The sequence below is a fragment of the Cygnus atratus genome, chromosome 3 (genome assembly GCF_013377495.2).
Source record: "Cygnus atratus isolate AKBS03 ecotype Queensland, Australia chromosome 3, CAtr_DNAZoo_HiC_assembly, whole genome shotgun sequence".
Taxonomy (NCBI): Eukaryota; Metazoa; Chordata; class Aves; order Anseriformes; family Anatidae; genus Cygnus; species Cygnus atratus.
This window is the reverse complement of record NC_066364.1, coordinates 32,628,683-32,651,595: the sequence shown is the minus strand read 5'-3', so window position 1 is coordinate 32,651,595 and position 22,913 is coordinate 32,628,683. Positions and strand designations below refer to the sequence as shown.

The 22,913-nt window shown below is 39.4% G+C and overlaps 1 protein-coding gene across 2 annotated transcripts in view; it reads right to left on the bottom strand.

Annotated features, from left to right (window-relative positions):
- KCNQ5 (potassium voltage-gated channel subfamily Q member 5) overlaps positions 1–22,913 on the bottom strand; it is a 289,251-nt gene that overhangs the window by 9,631 nt on the left and 256,707 nt on the right. For both annotated transcript variants that reach the window (XM_035543083.2, XM_050709515.1), the window contains 2 exons: positions 16,366–16,586; positions 4,451–4,559 (listed from right to left, as the gene is read on the bottom strand). In XM_035543083.2, the coding sequence (XP_035398976.1) occupies positions 4,451–4,559; positions 16,366–16,586 (330 nt within the window). The remainder of the gene's footprint in view (positions 1–4,450; positions 4,560–16,365; positions 16,587–22,913) is intronic.

Genomic DNA, 22,913 nt, shown 5'->3' with positions numbered 1-22,913 from the left:
AACATAAAGTAAGAATTAACCTAGAAGAACAAAACTGTGTACTTCTCATGATCTTTTTTTTTTTTTTTTTTTTAAACATTAGTTCTATTTTGAAATCACTGCATGCCATGGTGGCATGTGCTGTTCTTATAACTCAGATATAATGTGGTAGAAGATACACTGTTCTATAAACCTGCCCAAATCAATAGCGTGCCATTTTCTGGTGAGGATTAGCCATGAGTAGCAGCCTTTTTCAATGATGCATCCAGAGGAGAACAGAAAAGAATTCTGTTGTGTTGAATTAGACTGGTATGTCAAAATGGTTCCTCACCAGTTAACACCTAATACACAGGTCCACTAATCTTTACATGCCCTGTTAATTGTTAGAAAGTTAAAGGCCCTACCAACTTTTGTCTGAGCTGATGCCTAGCAGCCAAAAGTGGTATCCATTTCATTTAACTGCTGTCAAATGCAGGACCCGCACTGATATAGAATTACAGTGTTTTCTGAATGTGTTTCATACCTCTCCTTGCACTGGTTGTATTTTATTTTCCATTCATGTTGCCCATTAGAGCATTAAAAGGTATTACGCATATCATTAGTGCACTGAGACTGGCACTGATTTAGAACATCTCTAACCCTCCATGCAGCCCTGTCATACTCACGCTATTTTTTCGAACATGTATCTTGTCAGTCTTGTCACTATCTCAGGAAGAAATGGAGCATTGTTGCACTGGTGTTTCAGGCAAACTCACTTAGTTTCTGCCTTAAACATTAAATCTGGGCAGGTTGTTCTGCCCACAGCTAGAAGAGGTACCCACAGCTTGTTTGCTCACTCACTACACAACAGGAAAACAGATTTAGTTGTGATGGTTGCTCCATTTCTCTACCCTTAGCTTGCCAAATAACCCTAAACTACAACATGCAGAAGAAATGACGATCCAGTATAGAGAAGACAAGATAGACAAAAGTGATGGAGAATTAATTCCACTATGTGTAGAGCAGATGAGCCAATACTGAGTCTTGACCTGTATTAATCCATCACTTAGGAGCCAAAGACATTTTTTAATCCCAGGCATGGTGCTGTAATAGCCAAAGACACTTGTGTTAACTCTGAAAACCATTCGGGCAGAAAATATACAAAGCACTGGGATTTAAAAGAAGTAGAGGATTCTGAATCAACACCATGGAACAAGTTCATAATGGCTGCTAAAAATACTTTGTACAGACATAGCAGAAACATTTCTAAGACTCAGCAAAAATAGTAAATTATATTTTCCTTCTTTGGCTATTAAATATGTATGATTATTCAACTATACAGCTTATCACCTCAAGAATCCTCATGTCTTGTTATATTTAGCTAAATTTATTATTAGTATTATCTTCTATTAAAGACAAATGAAAACATATCTATGCAATCACTAGTGTTAAAGAGAGAAAAGACCTCCTAGGTCAGCAGGTTCCTCTTGCCATTGCAGTTATTCCCTATTGCATATTTATTTATGCTTCTCAACTTTGGTTTTGTATTTCATAAATAAATAATACAATAATACCATCATTTCCGTTGTGGAGAGTATTACAGAGTTTAGTGCCTGTTGCTATGAAAAAATGATCAGAGATGTTATAATATATGGAAACAAGGTATCCTTGTCTTATTAGTCTCTCTTCTGTACTGTGAACTAAATAATTGTGAACTAATGGGGAGAGCCAAGTCTCCAGGAGCTCAGACTGCAGGATATTAATGGGTTTTTGTTCACAGTAAGACTGGGGCCAGCTGACCGGTGCTACAAAAATACTGCTAGCAAGAACTGCATATTTTCCCTTACTTTCCCTACTGCCTCAGCTGATCTGTCCTGACGTAGAGTTTGGAGTAAACAGGATGGAGGGGGAAGCATAAAAACTGGGCTGGAGAAGACTCAGCTGGAGGCTTTGAAAGGAGGCTGGAGGCTTGAAAGGTTACTGGGCATGTCTGCACAGCCAGCCTTCAGGAGGACTGCTTGGGAGTCCTGTTTTTTCAAGGTGGTGTAGCTGGAACAGGTTCAACCGTGTGTGCTTACATTTGGTGTCTTTTGCATCATGTCTACTGAAGCTATTCAAGTACCTTCTGCCTTCATCTGCTCCTGTATAGCAGCATGAAAGGAAAAGCAGCCTCCACCCTCCCCCGTTTCCTTTGCAATTCTAAGCTGTTGCTAAAAACAAACTTCAAAATGAAGGACCAAGTTTCCATATGAACAGATGTTATCATCTTGAAACTCTACAGTTACTATGCAGTGTCTCAGATCCTTCTTCAGATGTTTGCATAGATCCCAGTGTAGTCAGGTAACAGACACTCTGAGTAATAAGAAAGAGGAGTATCACCTATCTGACAAACTGAATTTCCAGTCTCTTGATGGGAGACTAAGGTAAAGCATTTAACAGAAGTCTGAAGATCATTGCATATTATGCTTCACAGACCTCAAACAAAGGTGTGCTTCTGAAGAAAGATGTATATGCCGTTTATAATCTAGTGAAACACATTTGCAGGGACAAATGGGAGAGATTCATGGCTAATTGATAGATAGCAAGTGGAGATGCAAAATTCATATTCTCAGAATCAGTGGTGAAATGAGTTGTTCTTTGGTAAGCCAAGTGCACAGAGAAAAAGTTGGAGGTAATGTAAAGAGTTTGCTTTTATCAGTTGAAAAGTGCATGTCTGAAACTTTCAGACTGTTGGGTCTTTGCTCTTCTTAGAACATTTCTGTGGAGGACGCCGTGGAGGAAGTTTCCCAACAATGACTCAGTGCCTTTGCATTAGAGCCAATAATTACCAAAAAAAGCCAAAAACCTGTTCTAGGTGCCCCTGCTTGAGCAGGGGGTTGGATCAGGTGATCCAGAGGTCTCTTTGAATCTCAACCATTCTGTGATTCTGCGAAAAGATGCAGGTGATGCATTGAACAATCAGTCCAGTGGTGACTTTGAGAACAAGGTCCCTTAATTTAGTCAGTATGAAAATGTCAAGGAAATGTCTTGAGGAATTTGGACAGTATTAAGAATGAGATGGCCATTGGTATCACTTGCTGATATAGTGGCAAGGTGCACTTGGAGCCTGGAGTCAACCAGTCTGTTTAAAATGCAGCATCACAGACAAGGATCTTTGGCAATCAGGGCCAATGGATTATGCTGGTTGTTCCTAATTTGAGCATTTTCTGTTCAAAGGAACAGGTCTGCCTTGCAGCTGGATGTCCACAGTGTATAAAGATTTCTGTCAGCTGTTGCAATGCTGCTGACAAGAGATGGTTCACAGTGGTGACATTTAAGTAGCCCGTCGCAGTGGCTGTGGGCATGGGCCTGGTATCTGACACGTCCTGGGAGGTCATTTCCAGGCAGGTTGGAAAGACGGTAGGAACAGACATCTGCAAGTCATCTGTCAAGCTGCCTTGGCTTGTAGGAGAGAATTAGAAACTGTCTTGCTAGTTATCTGTCTACAACGGCAATCAGTGGAAAAAGGGGAAAGAAATACAGGTAGCCTGTAGGTTATCACTGTATGAAATTAATTGATAAAGAGCTTGAGTTCATTCTTCCCATAGCACTGGGAGCAGTAAGGCGAGAATCTCCCTTTAGGAAAACGTCACCTTTCAACAGATTTTTGCAGAAATCCCCTGTGGCTGCTGCCTGCCCACTGAAGAGGCATGCCAGGGCACTGATGCAACTGTGATATAGTCACCCCCAGCGTGAGCATCAGGCTTGCTGTCAGCACAGAGGGGACAACCGAGCTCTCTTTGCTTCTCGATTTACTCTCTATGGTGGGAATTTTGCCTGTCAGGACTTGTGCTGCAAAATATTCAGTAAGATTAAGAGTCTTGGCAACCTCAGGAGGGTGAATGCTAAATTTAAGCTTTCAATACTGGTAATTTTATAAGTTTCAACGCAGTTTGCTACTTTCTTGGAAAAGAAGGAAACTATTAGTCTTAAACCATCGGAGTTATATTTAGTTCAATGGATAGTGGCAGGCAAGGTTTTGCACAATTGAGTGAATGTAATTATCCTGCTGTTACCAGAAGAAAGTTGCAGTAAAAGTCATACGACAGTTTCAGGAATATGGAAATGCAATAAAAATGCAAACTTTTGAAGGAAGTAACTTTTCAAAGCAAGGTGATATATATTCAGTAAAACTACATCAAAATTGCATACAATATTTTGGATTGCAGGAAATATACTGGAAATCAGCATTCATTATTCTCTCTTTTCTGAGTCAAATCATGTGATATTTTTAGAAATTGAAAAGTTGATAATGGAATGGATGAAATATTTCCAGTTTTAATAAAAAACAGATGAAAAGGAAGAATAAGTAAACCATATTAGCATTAGTTATGTGACAAATACAGCCATGTAATAAGAAGTTCAACTAATTGCCATTTTATTGACACGCACTTAATTAGTATCTTAATTACAGAAATCTCAAATATTTATTCACTCAGTATTTTTTACACACCTGATTGCTCTGATGACAGTTTTAAGAGCAGGGGTGAGATCTTCTACTGATACATCACACTGGCACCCTTTATCATCATAAACATCATCTGTTCCAAGGCTGGTGTCAGCTGCAAAATACAAGAGTGGATTAAACAACAAGCATTTAAAAATGCCTTCCTTAGTGTTTTCTAGCTGTCTGCACAGTGATTCTGGAAAAATAGGGACTACAAATCAAGTAAGAGAGATTCATCAGTTTATGAGCTGTATGATGCACTTGTTTGTGTCGAGGATTGTGTCATAAAATGATTGGGTAGTCCCCACTGAAAATGGTAAAAGTTAGAGGGGAAGAAAGCCCTGTTATTTTTCATACAAATGAATAGTGTAGTTCCGGTATGTCTCATCCTGACATCTCACTGTTTTTCATCACATTCACTGTCTTAAGGAAAAGCGGTGAGCTAGCAGATGTAAATGGCAGAGGCAAAAGCCACTACAGTTATATTAAATTGTTATATTTTTTACCACCATCAATGAACCTGACTTTTAAAACAAAGAAAAAGTCCAGAAGACTAAGGAGTCTGTGGAATGATCCAACACTTCCTTTCAGGTAAAAATAAATGAAGCACTTTTTTGCCAGAAATGAATAGAGAATGACAGCAATGTGGATCAATTGCCCCTTTAAACTTCACAGCCATGTAGACATTGGAGTCTTTGCAATAGGAGCTCAAGTGAATGAGCTCAATAAAAAAATGGATCCTCTATACTTTCCTAACATTGTCTCTGCAGGGTTACCATTTGTGAATAAACTGGAAATCTCAGAAGGGCCCAGTGTATCTTAGTACACAAAGAAAACAGGGAATCATGCATGTCACCTTTTAAATCTACTAGGAATACTATCTTATAATAAACAGCATTGTACTAGGCTGCACATGCAGGAAATGGTATTAGTGTATTGTCTTCACAGATTTAAGTTTTGGCCATAATAATTTATTTTGATGAGGTATGACTTTACAAGTCACGACCTAAAATATTAAAACAGCCCTTAAAATTTAAAGCTCATTAGTTTGAAGGCCATTTTTGGACAGGAACTGGAAAAGTTGTGGCATTTTTTAATTTCTTATAAGACCTTAATCTTATGTTGCTGTAGCCTCATGGTTGGCACTGTTTTGACAGGAAAAGACAACAAAGATCACTTTTATGCTTTCCATGACTCATGAACTAAAACTACCCCTGACAAAACTTAGAGCACTCAAGGGTCAGTGTGTAGTTTTGAACAGAAAGAAAGTGAGGTATACTCAGTAAGTGGCTTGGTTAAGGCCATGTATCTGTGGCAAACCAGAACTTTGGCTAGTTCATTACCCTCTAGAATATCTTTTCTTTTTTGACTGTTGCTGAACTGGTACATCCCTGAGGAACAGCTACTGTAGCTGTGAAGAGCACAAAATTTTATTGTTGACACATCAACTTAACACAATATAATGAGATGCTTTATAGCCAAGTTAATAACGTCCTCAGTTACACAGACTGAACAATCAAATGGAACCTTAATTGTAAAAATTAAATTTACATACAAAACTGGAATTTTCCCTTCCTTGCTATTGTTGCAAGGCAAGCCTACAATGATGTTCACTGGCACTCTTTCAAAACCTTTGCTACTGACTGTGTTGATTGTACAGATAAAATGTATATGTCTTTCCACCTGTCCTGCCTAACTAATATTTGGATCCCTGTCCAAAACATATAATTAACTAAAATAAATTGTGCACTAAATTATGCAATTATTTTTTTCCCATCTCCAAAGGTGCTGGGTATATGACACTAACTTTCCAGGTGTTAAGTCTGATTAGCCTCTCTCGTTCTCCCAGTGCTGAAATATTCCTGCTCATTTCTAAATGCCATATGAAAAAAAATATTTTATGCTACTGGTATTTTCAGTGGCTCTCTAAGGTTTGAACCTACTCACTTATGCTGGTGTAAATTAGGAATAATTTTGCTAAGGTCAGAAGAGCTACAGCTATGTAACCCCAGTGAAACAGGAGACTCTAGCTTGAAAGTTTAAAATAAACATGTTTCTAATGATTATCGCACTGATACGGTTCCTGGGTCCTTTGCCAAGTACAGTGTCATTAATAAAAGGGCCTCCTTAACGCAGCATATTTTTGCAGAACTGTTTTGAGAACAGTGTGGTGCAATTATAGTGTTTCATGTTGCTCTCATGTGTATACAAAATCAGCAAAATCTTTAGACAGACGCTGGAAAATTCTTATAAATTTAAGCCAGCTTTAAGAAGAGATACTGCTCCTAATAAATCACCTTATTTTTTTCTTTCTAATATTCCCACTGACATGAATTTCCCTCATTATAGCAGGCGTTCAGTACCACATGTCAATAAAACTTGCGAAAAGCTATAAAACTTGTTTGATTCATATGGGAAACATTCACGTTCCTTTCTAATACTAAGCAGACTTGGGAAAAAGTTTGGGAAATGCATAGTAAGAATTTGGAAAATAAAAATCCAGCTTAAAAAGCCACTGAAATCAAAGTTCACATTCTGATGAATTTTTCCAGTGGAAGCTCATGTTCTGTACAACATAGTTATGAGGTGAGATGTACTTGTATCGCTTCTGTCCCTCTCAAGTTCATCCTTGAGGTCAGGGCTGTGTTGGGGCCAGTTTGGCCTCTGCGGTGGCTCCAGCTGTTAAAAGCACTGCCAGTTCCCAGACGGGGTTAAGCTGTGGCCTCTGACAAGCCCCACTCTGTTCTGCTGCCTGTCCTCAGAAAGGTTCCTACCCAGCATTAACTTGGCAGGTAGACCTTCCAGTGCCAGGTCACACCTAGCCCTGCACGTGTCTGCTCCCTCTTCCATCCCTATACTCCTTGGCCATGTCTTCCGCTCTCCATTGGGGTGTCCATGGATGGCCCAGGTGGGCTCCAGAGGCAACCCTGGGCAGCAGCTGCTCTGCATGAACCCAGGCTTTGCCAGGCTGCCCTGGCATCAGCAGTGGTCCATCTTTCTCTCCAGGAGCCTCTTCTAGGCAGACCTTCCAAATCTGTTGCTTGGGCAGCTTGTGAATCTGGTCTTGACGATGGCCTGAGAGCCTCCTAATATACAGAATTTAGACTTAACCCTGCAAGTCTCCCTAAGAAGGGTTGTCAGCTGGTTGGAGAATCCAGAAACAATTCCCCTTTTCTAATACCAGCATCTTTACAATTTAGGATGTGTTTTGATCCTAAGCTTCAATCTGTAAAGATTAAATGTTTAAATTGGTGTTTATTTCACAACTCATTGGCCAGCCACCATTATCTCACAGTCTTTGACGTTATTTACTTTGGGCTAATGTCTTGTCTTTGCCACTTTTTAATTTCTTCCTCTTTCTTCCTTAAGAGGAGTCCTTAATTTAATCACATAGCAAATAAGCAATTACCAACAAATAGAAAGAGGCATGCACAAGTCATTAAAATCATCTTGATATTTCCCAGTTTATCACAGTATTTATGCATTCGTCTTGCAAACTCCAGTTAGTTATGATCACCCTAGATGAATAGGCTAAAAATTACACTTCTCTGAATTACACTGTTCTGTAATATTATATGTCACCAGCAAAAAATTATAAGTTTGTAGCTGCATTTCATATGGCTCTGTGCAAAAGTTACACACAAAGCTTGATTTATTGTTTCTGTAAGCATCATGTGTCCTTTTTTAGAAGTGTTTTCTGTTTAACAACATGCTTTGACATTGCGAAAACTGTGACACTGCTCTGATCACCTTCATAGCTCCATGCTTTAGATGTCAGTAACATTCAACTAATTATGTGTCTGTTGAACAGAATAGAAAATATTTTATACTCTTTAACTTGTTTTCTGGGAACTGCCATATGCTAGCAACAATAATCAAGAATTAGTAAGTGCATGTGCAGGCACCATGAATAGCCCTATGGAAGCATTCCCAACATAGTGCCATTTGAGTCACCATCCCTGGAACTCTTCAAGAAATGTGTAGATTTAGAACTTAGCAGCATGGTTAGTGGTGGACTTTAGTACTAGGTTAAAGATTGGACTGGATGATCTTAGAGGTCTTTTCCAACCCGAGAGATTCTATGATTCTCTGATAGTCAGCGGTACGTTGATCTCAACATAGACCTTTTGATTAGTTTTTGGAAGCCTACAGAAGTGCTTCAGTCTTCCTCTGACTCTGTAAGAGGTAGCTGAGGCACTTTGTATGGGTAATCTACATCATTCTGCTGAGGTTAGGTACTCACCTTTTAGACAAGGCAAAACCTAAATAGGTGCCCAAAGTTGGCAGTTCACAGATGACCCTTGATTATTCATGTTACATCACAGCCTTGTTTCAACTTGGTAAAAAAAAGCACTGATTTGAAAAAGATTTCTGAATGATTTTCATTTTAATGCATGACTCAAGGTGAAAGATAGATGGGGGCCTAATTTGCACAGGTGCTGAGTTACATCAAGCTATAATTTATAAATGTCATTTGAAATCCTGAATTCAACACAGGAATTGAAGTTCAAACAATTCATAGGAGGTCATCTGGCCCAAGCCCCTTGCTCAAGCCTAGGATGCCCGCAAGGTCGGTGCATTTCACTCACTTTCACACTGCCTTTCTTTACCCTTAGCATTTGCTGTGGAGAAATAAGTTTTCAGCCCATATTCTTTAAAAAAATGAGTTATCCTGTATATATTTTATGGTACTTCCACAAATGTCATAATGCACAGAATGTTTCACAAAATCTCAACTACTTTTTTCCCTCAAAAAATTATCCTAAGTACAAACACTTTCATGTTTTTTCTTCATACAGTTCACACAATGTCCCTTTATCAAAATAAAATGCAACTCAGCTTAGTAACTTTGTTTAAATATTTCATGAAACTTCTCATCTCTGCACCAGCTCTTGATATTTTCCTGTGTTTTGAAGTATGAATACAAGTTTCCTCCACTACTCCTAGAAGTGATGCTCTTTCAAAATTTCCCTTGCTTTGAAACATCAACAAGTTGACTCTCTTTCAATAAAGAGTTCACATAAATCATTTTACCATGATTGCTTACTAAGCTGTGTAGGAAACTGAAAAAAGCAACGCTAATTGGGATGGAACTTAATCACACACTTAATGATAAGAATGCCCAAAGCTCCCCCAAACAGGGAAAGGCAGCAGCACATGTTTACATGCTTTCCAGAGCAGAGGCCAGAAAAGGAGGCCCAAGGGAGTGAATCATGCATTTATTTCCTTGATCCCTGGGAAAAAAAAAAAAAAAAGAAAGAAAAAAAAAGCAAACTTTCTTCTAATCATAAAAGAAGGAAGGAGGCAGGACAAGTAAACTTCCGTGATGTGCTCTTCATTTTCACTGTTTAATACTTGCCTAGAAAATAACACAAAAACCCTTGGTAGTACACAAAAGTATTTAAGTGGCAAAATTAAGAAAGAAAGAATAAAGATGATGACATTTGAAGACATTTGAAACTGATGCCCCCTTGAAAAAGAGTAGAGCCTCACTGCACCAGCTCTTAAGAACTCCCTCTCCTTTGTACAGAACCTGAGCTTCTACCCTACGTGGTATCTATGTGGAGTAAAGTAGTGCTATATGCATAGTACATCACTTTCTCCTCTCCTTTCTCCTGAAAGTGGCAAAGATTTCTGGATGGGGAGCAGAAAAGGACATCAGAACTGAAATTCAGTAGAATTCTGAATTCTGCTTTACAAGCAGGACAGTATAAAGGATATCCCCAGCAAACTTTTTATATGCATGAACATTTCTGAAAAAGCTCAGATTTGGCAAAAACAGAAGATAGGATTGGCAGAGAGGCTTTTTTACATATTCTGGGTATAATTATCTAGTCTCCCTTACTTGTAAGTGCAATTTTAAGGTCAGAAACCTAATTTATACCAGTTATCATATAATGCACACAAGTTCCAAATATCTAAAATTCTAGCATTCCCTGCTAACAACTCTCAACTATCTTTAGCTATTATTTAACTTCTCAAAAATTTTCTGCATTGGCAAAATTTCATGGAACAGCTCCCACAACTTAATTAAAAAGGAGTCCTTTTCATTTTGAGTGATGATACGGAAAACCAGGAGACTTTCTAAAAACAATTCATTATATGCAAAAAATTCTGCAGTTAAAATTGCTGATCTTATTATAAATAGTAGCATGCTAGCCAGCAAGTTTAGATGGCCACATAAGAAGAGCAAGAAAAATGTTGGGTTATTCTAAAGCAATTTTTTCTTACATATACATATAATTTTAGTGTATTTTTAGACACACAGCTCTGTTATTCTGTGTACACTGCACACAATAAGTTATATCTGTAAAAGAAGTTGCAAGTATATATGATAAGATCTAGAACTGTGGACTAGTGAGATAAATGTCATGCTTAGTTGGCTGTCTCTTTGCATGTCCTTGTTGCACATTAGTTAATACACTGTTCAGTAGTCCAGGGGACCTAACACAGGTCCTACATCCTGGTCCTGCCGTTTGCAGGAGTTGGCAGATGTGAGCAAAGGGAGAGATGAGGATGCCAGCTTTAGATTCTGGTAGCTGCGAGAGATTCCAGCATTTTAAAAAGCTGTGAAGTATTTCTACAATAACAGCTTATAACAATTAAAACATTCCTCAAATATTTCAGATTTGGTGGAAGAAGGTTACACGGTGGCTGGAAATTTTTATGAGTATCCTCTTAACTCATTTATTTACTCTTCACTACAGATAAAGTTACCTGAAATGCATGCAAATAATACTGTTGCATGGTGATCTGCTGCTTTCCCTCCCTCAACTGAGGTTGCTAATCACCACTCACTAATCCTGACCACACTTAGGCACTCAGTTCAGTTAGCAGGGTAGTTATGACGTTACTTATATGATAGAATCTAAATTATAGGCTCATATGGCCAGAACTTTAGTTGGAATAGAATAAAATAACTCCTCAAAACCAATAGACCGTACTTATTCACAAAAAATGAAAAAAATGACTCAGAGCTGAGATAAGAATGTGAGATTATTTTATAAGATCTTCCTAATTCATTACTAGTTACAACTGTAATAAATGAGTTCTATCATTGAGTTAAACAATCACAAGAAAATAAATCTATTGTCCAGTACAAATTGATATATTGCTAATAAAATGTCATTTAGTCCCATCCTATGGGGTTGCACAAATTGAGCAGCTTTGTTTTGACATCACAGCTTCATTTTGAATCAGCAAATTTAAGCTAAACAAGATCCAAAAGCAACTAAACTAAGGACCTTTGCCACTTCAAGTGAACCATCTATGAGGTCAAGATGTTTGTGCTACTGAAAGGAAAACCTGTCATTTTTGCAATACATAAATTACATGGTAGTAACTGAGGACACGGGGGCTGAAATGCACAGTTGCATTCTTTCCATGGCTCTTGTAATATACTTTACCCTGAGGATTTTGAGAAAGTACTCTGTAGGGAATGAAAGGCTAGAGGTCGTGTGAGCTTATAATGTTCAGGGATGCTGCAGAAATCAAATATTTCCGTAGAGAGTTCTTTTTAATTAATCAAATGAAATATGTTTGTAATATCTCCAGTGCTGAACACTTTTGATGTTTTATTCAAAAAGCCACACAACATCTCTAGGTTACAGCAAATGCACAATAACTCATGCAGAGGCTTAGAAGCATGGGATGGTAGTGTGCAAGCACAGCAGGGCGTTTCTGTCCCTGCCTGAGGACTGCATGCCCAACATAACATCAGCTCATTACTAAAGCTGTGGCCATGCAAGACTGGAGCACAATTTAAGCAGGAAAGGTGCTGTTCGTCACAAAAAGAAGCAGGCAGAAAAAAGCCCGACTATTTAATTGCTTGGCACAGTGGGTTTTCCCCTCAGCAGTGCCCAGCTACCACTTGTGTGCCTGAGGCCATTCCCCATGGGCAGCTTGGCCGCAGGGTCCCTGTTTCAGGTGGGCAGGGGCACAAGCTGTGCTGTGCAAGGAGGACACGGGGACAGGAGTGGGTCCTGGCTCGTGCAGCTTAGGGGTCAGCCAGCACCTTCATCCAATGCCTGTGCACAAGCCGAACAGCCACCAGCGATGCAAGCACCTTCTTTTGGGAAGGCTTCTTTTGGCATGACCCTATAAGCAACACAATTTCTTATCCCTTCACCATTTGGTAAAATATTCTCACATGTGTCTCATATCCTTTTAAGTTCACGCTTTGTAAAACTTGACTATTTACCATTCCTGAAGCCTTTGGAGGTTGAGTGGCGAAGATTTCCATGAGATCTGCTTGGTAGCGATAATTCCCTTCTAAACTGATAACGGGCTGGAAATACAGCATCCTGGCACCTTTATTAATTTTTGCAGGTCTCATCTTCAACAAGAGTTCTGGCAGCTGCAAGGCACATTTCACTGGAGACTGGACATATTTTTAAAATCAGATTACATAAGTGTTAATTTTCATTTTAGCTCCCTTGCACTGCTGTTAAATGCTCCAGAGTGTCTGCAGCCATGCCACCAAAGCTCTCTCCAGCCATCAAAGCTCTCTCAGGTTTGGATTCAATTTGCAAATGCACATATGTAGCTGAAATAATTGCTGCAGTTGCCAGGCCCACTTTGGCAAGAGCAATAAATGGTTTATAGGCAGTTTCAGAGGACTGTCGCTACCCATAAATAAAGGCATTTGTGCAACAGTTTTGGTCGTGCTGCTCTAAGACTGCTATGCCAAAATCCTTTCAGGAGGTACCTGTGGCCAGCTGAAGTGTTCTGCTTACTGACAAGCAACCCTCCTTCAAGGGTTTTAATATGCAGCAGGGGGGTGTTTGTAAGCTTTTGTTAATGTGTAGCCTAAGTGGAAGGCTTGTACATTTTCACTCATGTTAGCCTATTAGCTATCTCCGTAAGCTCCTGCCTGAATTAGAAACCTTCCTTTACACGACAGTTTTTAGCTTTGGTTTTTCTAGCAGTCTCCTTCTGATTATTTTGGCCCAGATGCCAACCAAGTCCTTTATCAGAACTCAGTCAATCCTCTCCGTTAACTATCTGCCACAGATCACTCTCACACGTTCACAATTTCACTTTCTTTCTGAACCCTCTATGTATGCATTTGCTCCCTTGTTTTATCTTTGCGGAGTTCAGTGCACTTCACCTTCATAAAGAGGTAGCTCCTCCTCTACCTGCACTAACTGAAGATCACTTGCAACTCCAAAGTCCATACAGCTAAATAAAAATCAAACAAATCATAGAATCATAGAATAACCAGAATTGTAAGGGACCCCAAAGGATGACTGAGTCCAACTCCTGGTTCCACACAGAACTACCTAAAAATTAAACCATGTGTCTGAGGGTGTTGTTCAAATACTTCTTAAGCCCTGGCAAGCTTGGTGCTGTGACCAGGCTCCTTGGGGAGCCTGTTCCAAATACCTGAACGTCTTCTCTTTTGAAAGGTGAAGTTCATAGTGAAAGACTGTTTTTTCATTAGATTGCTGATATAATCTTCTGACCCTGGACTGTGTAACCCGTACCATATCACCTCTGTCTAAAGGGACAAATGTCATGTCTTTCCCCTTAAACATGCTGCAAAGAGAAAAGAAACACCAGAAAAAATAGCTGCTTAAGATTATTGGTTTGTGTCCAGACTTCCATGTAGAAATGGGTGGCTTCTAGTTTGGCTGGAAGATCAGCACACCAAAATAATTGATCCTTTGGCCAAAGAATACCTCCAGAAGGAAACTGGAGGATCTGAAACAGAGATATTACTAAAATGCTGAAAATACCATGTTTTCATCCAGTGAAAAAAAGCGAGATGTTCTAAACTAATTATGTAGTCTCCAGATCTTTTCCATTGAGCTGTCAAAGTGTACCAGACTATGAAAATGGTAACACAGATGGGAAAAAAAAATGTATCAAGGTTGGTAGTGCTTGTATTTTCCTGCAATGGACTGGGTAATGTAGCAGGGAGTTGTGTGTCAGCAGTGAGCACAATGGACATCAATCTGATGATACCAATCCTAGAAGTATCTGGAATGGGTCCCAGAGTGGAAACTTGGCATTTGCCTAAAAGCTGGAGACAATGGAGACTGTTCCTTCTGCCACGGATGAGAAATTGGTCATATCTGTTGGCCCTAGTTCATACGGGTGGACTAAGTAGCTGGAAGCTGCTAACAAGGAAACAGCCTGGGCTCACCCTGAGGAGTGGAAAGATCTATAAGGGTTTATGCAGGGCAGTGAGGTCTCTGTTATTGTTATTATCGTTTATCTACAGACATACCCAAGGTGCCATTTATGCCACCGTTTCCATCAGAGGCAATAAGAGGGGATGTGAACTTCTCATGCAGATCACTGCTATAAACAACAGTATGTACAGGGCAAACCACAGGACGACACTTAGGAAGTGTCTCTGTGACAAATGGGCTGATGAAAAAGTAAATAGATACTTGAGTGAGGTGCAGGCTGAGGGATTGGAACAGGAGTGAGCTGCTGATACCCTGGGAGGGTGCTCAACAAATTGTTCTCTTCTTAGTTCACTTCCAGGCGCAGTGCAAGTTATGGAGGTTTAACCTATGAAATCACTTCTGGCTTATATTTTGGGAGATACTTGCACTATACTGCTGATTACGTAGGAAGCCTACATTTAGAAAGGGTATCTTGAGCTAGCTTTGGTACTTAGAGCATTTCTCATGTCCCATTTCTGAGCAAGTGGCCTCATCCCTGCTGCACATCAGTGTGAGACCCCGGCAGGCATCACATCACACACCCCAGGTGAGGCGGCTTCTGTGGGACAGGAGCCAGTGCCCATGCCCCAGAAAGGAGCAGGTGGTGCTGAGCAACCTGGATGGCAGCCTGGACATCGAGTGGTGCCTGGTACACCCCAGTAGCTCATTTTAAGGCAGCCAAATTCAGGATTTGTGCATCTGAGAGTTCTCCACGGTGGAGGGCTTGCCTGGAGCGATGACCTTAGCAAACACCATAGGTTTGTCTTGTTTGCCCTCCAGGAAATGTTTATTTACCCAGGCTTTTCCTGAAGAGATGTGTCATGCAGGACATTCTCAGCTGAGGGATGGGGCATTTCAGTTCAGTCGACATTTTGAAACCAACGTGTCTGGGATAACATGTGCTCCAAAAGGGAAGCAGGCAGTGAAATTACAGTCCCGTCTGAATAGTTTTACCACAGTTGTTGGGCATAACGTGGGATTACCATTGTAGAAAGAGTTTACATTTACATCTCTTTGATCAAATGATTTGCATTGTACCTTTCCCATACAGTCAGCATCACTGCCTCCTCTCATAGCCAGTCAGTATTTCTCATATTTTCTGCCTGGGGGTCCCACAGGAAAGAACAAAACATTCATAAGCTAGGAAAAATGTGAATGTAGAAACTCAGATCTGCTGGGAGAGTGGTACCACCCAGAGCTGTGAGAGGACATCTGTCAGTGCAGGACCCATTTCTACAAAATTTGAACACCCTTGGCTACTGCTGTCACCAGCTTCAGTGCTCTCTGGTTAGAGGTATCACTGTCCTCGTTTTGATAAGTTTCTATAGATGAAGATCTTTGACTCAGAGCTGGCTGTTTTAATGTCAGAGAGGACCTCTCTAGGTGGGAGAGCAGAGAGGGGCAGCATCCATTTCCCTGGTGAGGCAGCGTTCAGGGAAGGCTATTTCCTTCCCACATCAAAAATACCCTTTAGAAGGCAATGCATAAAGGCAGTTTACATAAAAGCAGTAACACTGGCTTTGTTTGCTAAAGCCACTTACCTCACTATACCTGACACAATCCCCCAAAGGTAAGGGATAAAACTTACAGCACCTGCTAGCGTATCTCTTTCTGGAAATAGGTTTTGGTAACTGCCCTCACAAAGATTCCTCCTGCTTTCCTGATATACGTCACATTCACAGTGCAGGCGTGTGAGCAGGTTTGGAAGAGTGTGCTGTGAAAAAAGGGGGCATGAGAAACTCCTACCGTCCACCACAGGTTTGGGCTGCGAGCTCTTCAGCCGCAGCGAGGGCCTGAAGCGGGTTCGGTCATTGAAGCTCCAGCTCTTCTGCACTTTGGTGGGGCTGCCCTCCGTGGCGATGTCGGCGCTGGGGGACCGGCGGTCTCCAACTGAAGACTGCCTGTTCTTTATGCTCTGACCCCGTGGGCTGGCCATCCGGACCCGCTCTTTGAAACTCAACTTTTGACTGTGAAGAAGAGAAATGGGCTTTATTTCATAGTTCCTCCACTCCATTTCTTTCTGTCATATGACAACTGAAAATATTTTCAAAAAATTCTTAATAGCATAAATCTGTTTCTTATACACTTCTATTTTCATTGAATATATATCATTTGGAAATGAAACTGATTTGAAATAATTGGTTTTTGACAGAGGCATTATCAGTAATGGTCTACCTTACAGTACAGAATAACCTTGTACAGGAAATTAAATTTAACAACAGCAACAACAAGTCAAACAAATTTAACCCAATTGTTATAGATTAATCTCTAGTTTTTTTTTTTATTCCTTGCATTTTAAATAGGCTTATTTCCGTGTTAGTCAGCCCAGCTCAGTGCATTTCTGACCATCTCTTCAGATAAACAAGAACAAAATGTGTTCTATTATTACTGCATGCCATGTATTTTTTATTTTATTTTTTTAAATCAGGCAAGAATACGGTTAGTATACATGCTTTTTCAAGATGTGGCACATCCAACATTTCATATACATTGTTAGTGATCACTCTTGTTCAGAATTCCTTGTTAAGCACTTACTTGGACAAGACAGAACCAAAATTAACAAAACATCCATGAAAAAGTGCGATGACAGATTAATGGAAGTGTATTGTTACCCTGTGTACTCGCTAAAGTCATTGCTGGAGGTTAAGCTGGGACCTCACTACCTGCAGGTGCTATGGGCACCTAAAGGCACTTTAGGACAGACATCACAGACCGACCAAGGACATGGTTGTGACTGCTGGACCAAAGGTGGCCCTGTGGCCTTATAGGTGGCCAAGGGTAAGCCGATTTTTTTCCTGTGCTTATAACTTTCCCTCCCACATCAGCCAAATGTGGGACATGTACAGTTTCTCAGTGCTCAAATTACCTTTGTTCATGCTCAAACACACATGATGAACATGCCGAGGTCACCCTAACTATATGCTTATGCTTTTTCATTATTTAGCCTTCTTGCTCTTGTCTGTTGCTTTCTGAAGAAGAAGGCACAAAGGAAAAATAGAAATGAAGTCTTATACCTGCTTTGGAGACCTTGCATTATCTACAAGGTTAAGTTCAATCACCTGTACAAGAGAATGGTCATCTTCATTAACGGTCCTGTTCTTGCAAGGGGAGAGATGAAGTGAGCAAAGCAGTAGCTGCTCAGGGTATGCTGTTAATGGTCTCACAGTCCTACTGCACTGGCATAGGCTTTGAGGGGATGCTTTTAAGATACCTAGAGTGAAGACTGTCTACTCGCAAATTATAATTGTACTTAAAGTTAAAACTCTTTCTAGTACCCTCAAATTCCTTGCACTTCAGCACACCTGTAAGGTATGTTTTCAACAGAAATGAATTCTGCAGCTGATTAACTGATGGTAAAATGTACTGTGTGGTTCTTAGATGTTTAACCAACTGCACTCTGAAAATACAGTGTTAATATGTAATTATATGAAATTGAATATAATTATAAACTTCTGTGGCTTGAAAAGTTGAGATAATCAAATATCTTTGTCCATGCATAGCACAGCACAGCATAGCATTTCATTCTGGATACAAACATCAATGAGAGCAGAAAGGATGCAGTCTGTAGCAGGCAAAAGCACATGCTAGGAAGCTACAAATGAAATATGTTTCAAGAATGCTAAAAAAATAAGTATATCAATAGGAAGATTACTAGATAAATATATTTCTATATGGCATGGTGAATCACTTGAAAGAATACCTTCTCTATAATTTCTGAACGCAATCCCCTTCTTCCCTTGCCCAAAGTAAGCAATTGTTGAAATAAACACATGATGGTGCTGGAAATGTCATCTACTTCCACTGAAAATTGTTACCCACACCTGCAGTTCTATATGCTGTTGCATGCTCAATACAAAAGTCCCACAGAACCTATTATTTGAAAGATAAGTGATTTCTAAAATTTAACTTTCAATAAAAATTACATTTCAAGGCTGAGTTATATTTCATCTCAGGAATCATTTGCATTGTACAGCTTAATGAAAGTATGAGCTGGAAAATATTTATTAGCCACATTACTGCATTGTCATACTATCCAACATGAGCAACAGACTCAAAATGGACTTCTTATTATAGGTATTATTTCTATGCATGTGTCCCCTGTGCTTTTTTTTACTCTTCTTATGGCTCAAATTGTATTTGATACTGAAAATGAAATCAAATTATAATTTTTTTGACAAATGTTAAAAGGAAAAACTTTCTGGACAGCTCTCTTCCCCCTGCATCCAATTAAAATGAAAGGAAAATTGATAATCTAGACATAAAAAAGATCAGCATGGACCATATTTTTTATAATCTCAGCAGCTGCAAACTGAAAATTAAAATAGAAAAATGAAAAAAAGCACGTTAATTAATTTTTCCTAATGTAAGCAATGGTTGCCTTTAAATGATTTGTACACAAGGTTATTTCATTTATAAAAACTGAACCACACACAATGGCTACTTAACCTGAATATCTTTAGTTCTCCAAATCAAAGCAATGGTGAAAGGAACAGTAGACACTTCATCTGTACTAGAGACATTTGCAGAAGTGCAACACTGAGAATGAAAATATTAATTTTAAATGCAGACCTCACACTTTAAAAAAAAAAATAAATCTGCTTTGTAGCAATGGCAATGTAATGGCATGCCGAGGGTCCATGCAGAGAATGCTGCATCATGAAGAGAAATGCAGCCTCTGAAGGAAGCCTGGTTTGGAAACTGTTTTGCATCTTGAGAGTTTCTCCAAAGACACTGGTTATAGCAGTTGTTCACTCTTGGATCCCTGTTCCTATTTTGAGACTGGTGGGAAATGTTCCTAAAGCCACTGGGTCCTATTCAGTGCAGGCATAAATTGTATGACTTGCAGCAGTGGAGAATCACTGGGAGAAGTGAGAGCCAGGAGAGCTCCCAGTGGAGCCTGGGAGAAAAAAGCTGCTGTCCTTGGGGCTCTTCTTTATAGATAAATAAGATTAATAAGATAAATAATGTATCATGTAGAAATAACTGAATCAGAGCATTTTAGGCGCATCCCAGCCAGGCTTCTTCCCGCAGTGAAAGTCCCTTCACTTATGGGTTATGTAGTTCTTGGCTCTTGATTCTCTGTTGCAATAGTGATGGGAACAGTATTAGAGATACAGAGTGGAGATAATCTTATGCCCTTTCAAGTACCTTTGGGCATTCTGCACTTGCATCAATGGCCACTGAAGCCTTTAGAGCCCTTTACTCGTTTTTAATGATGGCTGGATTAGTGCTGTCCAGTGCCCTGCTAAAAATCCTTCAATTTTTGCAGGACTTAGCCTGTTATATTTTGTTCTTTTCCCTTTTCTCCTCTCCTTTTACAAGATATCCAAAGGAAATCCCTTCAATTAATGTAAACCTGTTAATGCCCTGGGACATTCACATGTCTCTGTGAGTACTCCCTAACTTGAATGCTGGTCCAAAAGGCAAGAACCATTAGGAAGAACTGGGAAAATGGATGTGTAAATGCTTTCTCAAATTACACAGGTTCCTGTATCAGACTTAAATGACAAGGACTGTAGAGAGCCACAGCTATTTCCAGTTATCTCTGTATTCCTTTAGACGTGTCTCTGTCCATCACTTCTTCTACCTTATGTGATTGATAGTTTATTCCGTTTGGTTTATATACGTATTAACTTTCTATTACAATCTTCCCTGGAAATAGTATCTCTTTGGACCTCTATTCTTGCAGGTTGCAAGCTGTGGGATACATTCATACAGATAACACTGGAGCTTTGAAGCATCTTTTAGTGGAGATTAATTACTACTGAAGCCTCTGGAAAAAATGGAAGTGATTTTTTTTTTTTTTCCTTTCTGAAAGGTTACTTGCGGAATCTTACCACTCATTCCTCCTGTCAATACATAGATGAGCCTCTCACTTCCCTGTGATAGCAAAAAACTTTGTAGCTCTTATTTCTTCTTTAAATGTTATCCGTCATTGATTTATGAAGGAATAGGTGTTTAGAGACACTAGAGGTCACTGTAGCTTCAGTGCATGGGGAATGAACACTGTGGTGGACCAAACGACTAGACTTGATGAGATTTTGTTTTAACTGATAAATGCCAACAAACTCTTGATTTTCTTCCCAGTACTCACAGTTCTGTCTGTTTTGATTGACAATCTTACTATAATTTTCGGGTAACAGAACATTTCTTTGCCTCCCTGTCCCACTCCCTTATTTTCCTTCCTACATTTCTGGTCAAGTTTATCCTCTGCCCCACTTCAGCCTCAGACCTGCAGCACTACTGCTTTCCAGTAGTTAAAATTTATGATTAATTTCTCAGCTCTTCATACTGAGCAGACTGGTGGAAGTAGAAATAAGAAGAAATTGAAATTAATCAGAAGTAAACTGAAGGTCTGAGGGTGAGAAAGAATGCTTTGGATGTCAAGTTGAAACAGAAGCTAAAGCTGACAAAAGTTATCACCCATGACAAATAACAGCAATTAAAAGTGCATGTCAGCTTTCAGCAGTTAACTTCTAATGAATACAGATGTTGATTCTTACCAAGATACAGATGACTTTATGGAAATTAAGCTAAGTTGGACAAATACAAGTGCAACAGATAGTAGGCCTGAAGTTCAAATGTACAAAACTTCTCCACCAGTCTTATGCTAGGAGCCTGAATCCAAGAAACATAGTGTTATATTTCATACCTTCAATGAGTAAAAACAAGGATTCCAAGGATGTAATGTCTTAATGTTCAAATGTCAAACAAAACAAAACAAAACAGGTTTTTATGTTTTTTACTTTGCCAAAACAGTGTTGGATAAAGAGAAACTTTTTTCCCCTCCATTTACTATCATCAGTTTGTACTTTTTTTTTTTTTTTTTTTCCCATAAGTTCCATCCATTTAGGAATTACCATTTTTGGTAAGAGACACAGTTTCAACAGAATTCAACTGAAGCAGATGGTTGATTTCACATGCATTCCTTCACCCTCCAATATATGATGCAGGCACATCTTCCACAGGCTGTGTCCAAGGGGATTCTTCCCAATAATTTTTACACATTTTAACTGTTGATATTGATGAGCATGTTATATCTTATTTTTCCCCACTAATTATTAGATGGAGAACTCAACTGCCATGGTTGTAAAAATCCTCTTGGACTTGGGGAAATGTCTTTATCTAAATACTCAAACATTGTTCTAGATCTCTACAGAGTGATACATTCCAAAAGTTCAAGTCTCAGGCAGAGAAGGGAAACTGGGCTTTGGCAAATCATGGCGTGCTGCACACTGCAATTATTCGACCATATGTATTTCAAAGAACTGTTATTATTGCCATTAATGTCATTACAGGCAACAAGCAGCAAGAGAAATTACGAGCACTTAAAAAAATAATTCAGGAAATGTCTTTTGGAGAAGTAAGGAACTTTAAAGCTCTAAGGAGGGGAAAATAAATGAATCATGCACCTGATGTTAGTTGGCATTCTCAAACATCATATGAATAGGCAGGATGCTGAATACCTATGTTTCCGAGGGGTGTACATCCTGAAGAGCTTCTGTTTATTACTACAAAGCTTACTAGGAGTGAGGGAAGATAGAGGACCATGTTACTACGCATTCCACTGCTAGGTGAGGGGTTAGGCTTTCCACCTCTAGTAAGATTCTTCATCACTGGCAATTTCTTTTCAATACAGCACATGCAGAGATAATAATTTGCATTAAATCTACTTTTAGAAACAGCTATGAGATAGTAGATGGAGAGAATTCCAGAGTACAATTTACATGCTTCTCTCAGAGCAGGGATGACTTTTTTCACCCCCGAACACCTATACACGCAGCTCTTTCTTATTGCACCACGGAGAGTTTTCTAAGTAGGGAATTTGTATTCAGGCTCACTACTTACAAAGCTAAAAGAAGCCTAAACTAGACAGGTGAAATTCATTCTTCGCAGACACAATGCATGTCCTACACACAGCTTAAGACTTTATGCTCTCAGGATGCCATAAGTTTCACTGGTTTTGACCTCATTCCTTGCATAGGAAGAATTTCAGCCACAATGTATAACTGAATAGAAATAAAAACTATTTGTGCTCAGTGTGTATTTATAGAAATAGACAATTTAACATATATGGGCTTTCTAAATACCTTGCAGAACTCTAGCACTGATCTACAGAAATATCTCAATTTGTGACATAGATACACCAGAAAGTTGTCCACACTTACTTTTGATAAACAATTAACTAGAATGTTTATGCATAATGTTTTAAGAAATACAACTTATAATGCATTGAACATATTTTTCTTAAAATCAGTGTGAAGCTACAGCCTCATAAGCGCAGTTCTCTTAAC